This window comes from Oncorhynchus tshawytscha, linkage group LG10 (genome assembly GCF_018296145.1).
Source record: "Oncorhynchus tshawytscha isolate Ot180627B linkage group LG10, Otsh_v2.0, whole genome shotgun sequence".
Classification (NCBI taxonomy): domain Eukaryota; kingdom Metazoa; phylum Chordata; class Actinopteri; order Salmoniformes; family Salmonidae; genus Oncorhynchus; species Oncorhynchus tshawytscha.
This window is the reverse complement of record NC_056438.1, coordinates 53,337,066-53,342,065: the sequence shown is the minus strand read 5'-3', so window position 1 is coordinate 53,342,065 and position 5,000 is coordinate 53,337,066. Positions and strand designations below refer to the sequence as shown.

At 42.7% G+C, this 5,000-nt stretch overlaps 1 protein-coding gene across 3 annotated transcripts in view; it reads right to left on the bottom strand.

The window, feature by feature from the left end:
- The window catches only part of LOC112259593 (receptor-type tyrosine-protein phosphatase N2-like), a 141,711-nt gene that overhangs the window by 6,598 nt on the left and 130,113 nt on the right, over positions 1-5,000 (bottom strand). For all 3 annotated transcript variants that reach the window (XM_042328748.1, XM_042328749.1, XM_042328750.1), the window contains exons 19-21: positions 4,431-4,508; positions 2,085-2,204; positions 1,557-1,723 (exon numbers count right to left, since the gene is read on the bottom strand). In XM_042328748.1, coding sequence (XP_042184682.1) covers positions 1,557-1,723; positions 2,085-2,204; positions 4,431-4,508 — 365 coding nt within the window. The remainder of the gene's footprint in view (positions 1-1,556; positions 1,724-2,084; positions 2,205-4,430; positions 4,509-5,000) is intronic.

Below are 5,000 nucleotides of genomic sequence, written 5' to 3'. Positions count from 1 at the left end.
CTCACATTGTTAGCTACTAGCTGTTGTTGTGGGGGTGAATTATGCTGGACCAGATCTCTTGATCATGGAGCGCAAGAACTACAATGTTAAAGGGGTATCGGTGGTGGGGTTTAGGGGGTCACTTACTCCCTTAAAAGTACACTAAGTAGGCTAATGATCTTACTGAAACGTATAGAACTAAATAAGAATTCAACTTCCATCTGCATGTATACTACAGTACTTATACATGGGGCAGGAAACGGACCACTTAAGCCGAGGATTTGTTTCATGCTCTCGCTATAATCCCCAATGATAATCTCTTAAATAAATTGGATTTAAATGAATAGTATTTCTTCACCGATCAAAAGTAAATTGACAGAAAATGTTACGCAACCAACCAATTTTTTTCACAATTCAGAAGTCCTGATCCCACCATGAACCAAGTTACCATAGGACAACAGCAGATCACCAGTTGGTTGGGGGAGTAGTGGGGGAATTCAAAGGAGGGAGGCGATCCTTAAAGAAGTTAAGCTTATAGAGAGTATCAGTCAGAGGAAGTCAAGCAAATCATGAGCAAGCAAAAGGTGAGAGGTCGTTAGAGAGAGGAGAGGATGAGGAGAGAGAGGAGAAGGGTAGGAGGAGGAGGGGGGTTCCGCAAGGCCCCTGGTTGCAGAGTCACAGTTTCCAATGATCACTTTTGTGACTATGCAACTGGGCTCATATTACTAGCTGCAACATCACAAAAATGACACTGGCAACCGCTAATTAGCTGGCAAAATAACACAAGGAAGAACCAAACCAAAACTGGTAGGTAGCTAAGAAACTGAAAAAAAGAGTGTGCTGCTCAATCAGAAGTAAATCATGTTAATTAAATACATGCCGGCATACAGAGAGAGGAATTAGCTAGCAGTTTATGTTCTCGAACCCTCAAGTGTGATAAATGATGTCGAAACCACAAACCAATATTCAGATTCAAGTGTTACTGCAATAGCATGCGATAAGAAATTGAGCGAGAACTCATTATTTTCCCTCACCATTCCTTCACCTGTGATAAAAGACAATATTTCTACACTCACCACAGTTGGTGGTTTCGATGGCAGTATATTTTCTTTGACCACATATCCTGGCCCTTGTCTTTCCCCAGAAGATCTCACCTCATGAGTGTGCACCACAAATACAATAACACCAGGCTATATAACATCACACTGCTCAGACATGTTCTGTTATGTGAAAGTTTCCTCGGTGGACCTTAGAGAGCAGCAGGGCTCGCAATAAAGAGATCCCTGAGTCATAGTAGTGATGGTACTATACGAAACTGGCACGTAAAAGTGGGAGGAAAATAACAGAGAATATTAAAAGGGAACCAGAAGTTTAATACCACAAAATACCTTATTGATACCATATTAATCTGACAATAATATGGTCGCAAAAATCTGGTATCTTTCCCATATATTTCCTGGAAACTTTCCCCAGATTCCTTCAGGCTTTCTGGAAAATCTGAGCATTTTGGGAAAGTTCTCCGGATTTTTGCAATTTTCGATAGTGGTGAGGATAGCCCTGACTCTAGGAAGTCCTACCTGCGGAAGTCCAGGAGAGTCCTGCTGGACTCAGGGACGTTCTGGTTGAGCCAGGTGAGGAAGTGGAACTGTGTGACGGTGCGCGTCTCGTTGGTCTGCATGTTCTTCAGGTAGAAACTACGAACCAGGAAGTCATCACACCAGATGTGCTCCGACACCAGGTTCACCTACAAAAAGAGGAAGTGATGTCAGAGAAGTCGAAGGAGTTCACATGGTCTAATTCTATGGGCAGAATCATCTCTGAAGACACACTTACGCATGCCATTATAAGTGCACTAGATTTTAAACATGTAGTGCACCTTAAAGTTCGTATTACTGTATTAAATTATATTCAACAGATTAATACAATTAAAAAGGGAGTGTTTACAAAAACACTATGCTGAATTACTCTGTTACACAAGTGCCTGCATTTTAAAAACAAAACGACTATGACCATATTTCAATTGAGAACAGACAACACACAACTAGAATAATGTAATAATGGTCTATTTGATCAAACAGCCGACATTGGATAGCCAGGCCTCGTACCTCATAGATGTGGTAGAGGTTGGACCCCTCGTCAGGCCAGTAGTGGTAGCACTGTTTGACTCCGCTCTCAGTGAGGGGCGTCAGCATGACAATGACCACACAGCCGTTCTCCCACACCATCTGCACACAAAAGACAGAGAACCGCCATTTTGTCACACGGCAACGCCAGATAATTGCCTCGTGACATGCCTACACACCCGCACTTGCCTCTCACTCACGCAACTCTATTCAGACGCTCTCACACACACTTTGAACCCCCTTTTCTGTAGGAGCCCATTCACTTGTGTCACAGGAAACAGACAAAACAACACAAACAGGAATATTTATTGTTCTCAATTTCTCTGGAATAAAATGCTTGATTAAAATAGTTCATTATCATCCGTTCATTCATCTTATTGAGTCGTCTGCATCTAAATTACAGTATCATCTACTTTCCAAAAGGCAATTGGTAAAAACACTGTTCGCTGTCGTCGTTGTGAATTCATTAAAGTCCTCCAAATGGTTGCACTTGTCAAAACTTTAACAATAGTAAAACAGTTTGGGAACAAAAATAAAAAACAGCTACATATCTAGGGTGGTTGACGGTGCAAATTAGCCCACAACTAAAGCATGACGCTACAGTGCATCTGACTGTCAATGTTTTAATTGTATCTGTCCCTTAACAAATGAATACATTATCGTTATTGAGAGAGTCCCTCTCCCTGTTGTGTCGTTCCAGAACTAGGAGTGCCTCTGTAGGTGTATTTTTCCCGCTGACATAGAGACAGTTTATTTGCCGTTGGCCAGAAACTAGATAGGCTCCAGAGAGCCGTTGGCAGGATAGAAAAACAACAGGCAGGTTAATGGAGCTAATAAAACATTATTGTTACAGTCATCAGATTACCAGGATGCTTTCACCTATGGCTCAACATTTAATAATAAAGATACTAGTGAAAGTAGATCCTCTTAAAGGGGCCATCAGCAGTTGTTACATCCAGTTTGGAACTTAGAATTGAATAACTGTGTATGTACCCATTGATTCTAGAAGAATATAACTTCTAAATTCCTGACGATCGTATTAAAACTGTTGTACCCCATCAGAACCCAAAATAGAAGCCCGTTTTACTCCAACGTTTGTCAACAAAGTAACTGTAGACACGCCCCGTATAGCTTCAAAACATGGTTAATACTACATTGTGATGTCATGGATGGCTGGTCCTTGCATCCATAGGTCTGTTTATGAACAGACTGTTAACATTTCTCCAGCCCCATCCCTCAATTTGTTATACTGCAACAGGGGCTGGGAGGACATTTTGTTATGGTTTCAACTGCTTTAAGCCCATTGAACAACCCTCCCAATAACTACAGTTATAATGGTCCTGAATAAATGTGAAGTTACATCTAGGCTATTACTTGATTCTCCATTGAAAGTGCTTCTTAGTCTAGGACTAGTCTTAATCTGTGTCTCGGTAAACCAGCCCTTGATGACTGTAGAACATCATTCTTCTGGAATGGACACTTAAAAATACCCTCAATTAAAGCCTGAATATGGAAGCTCTCTGAACTCTGAGTCGCCTTAATGACGATGGGAGAGGGAGAAAGAGACAGGGGAGAGAAAGGGGGTTAGAAAGAGAGCGAGAGAGAAAGAGGGAGCGAGAGAGAGGGGGAGAGGAGAGGGGAAGAGAGTGGGGGAAGGAGAGAGAGCGAGAGAGAGGGGGAGGGTGGAAGGACGGAGAGGGGAAGAGAGCGGGGGAAGGAGAAAGAGAGAACGCGAGAAAGAGGGGGAGGGAGAGAGCTAAAGAGAGGTGAAGAAGAGAGAGAGCTGCATCCTGTGTGGAGAGGGCCAGTGAATGGACAAGAGGGAGAAGATTAGTGAGGAGAGGAGAGAGAGCCTCCATCCCCCTCTCCAACAGGGATTAGGCAGAGAGGGGGGTCAGGGACAGGGGGAGGCACATACTTCAGTTGTCCTCATGCTGGGCCAGGCACTCCCTCCACTCAGTAGCACAATTCAAGTAGCATACTGGTGACAGAAGATGTATCCCAAATGGCGCCCTATTCCCTACATAGTACCATTATCAGAGAGGTAGAATAATAATGAACCACTTTATCGATTGCATGAAATAATCAAATCTAATTCAAGACGACCTCCCTTTCTCTCCTAGCCTGACACAACCAGGTCTGTCTGTATGTATAATGTATACTGATATTTGATTATCATTTGCAACTAGATTGTGTAGCGGTATATATGGAGGCTAAGGCGTCTACAAAAAGCACTTGTCTCCAGTTTGAATTACACTGCTAATAACACGGTTCCCTTCTTGTTAAAGACTGGAGAAGATATTGATTTTATGAGAGAGAGGAGTGTACCTGCCAGAAATCAGACACCGTGGAGGGGAGAGGGCCTTGAGTAGCAATGTAGGCTGGGTTCCGTGGGTCGTGGTCCATCTGGGGAGAGAGAAAGAGAGTGAGAGAAAGAGAGTGTGAGAGAGAGAGAGAGAGAGAGAGAGAGAGAGAGAAAGAGGAAGAGAAAGGTCATTACTTAATTATTGATAAAGTACAGGACCACGAAGTTTACCCTCATAGGTGCTTTGAGAAAGAATAATAATCTTAGACTGGGTCCCATCGAAAAATAGATCAAATCAAAATGTAAAACTAAATCATAATGAAACAACACTATCGGGTCCAGTGAAAACTTCACGGAATCATTATCACATAGAAAAGACAATATGTAAGAGGAATTTTAGCATAAGGCTGATTTAAAGTAACATCCACAATGTCTGTAGAACAAGGACAATCAAGAGTATTGCTGCCTGCCCTGCCCTTCCAAAGAAATAGCCTTGATGGCCAGTGAACCGTTCAAGGTCTCTATTGGGCTAACGCAGGGTGCAAAACCATTCACCCTGGTTAACCAGATGTTTGTGGACGAACTCCTTTCTA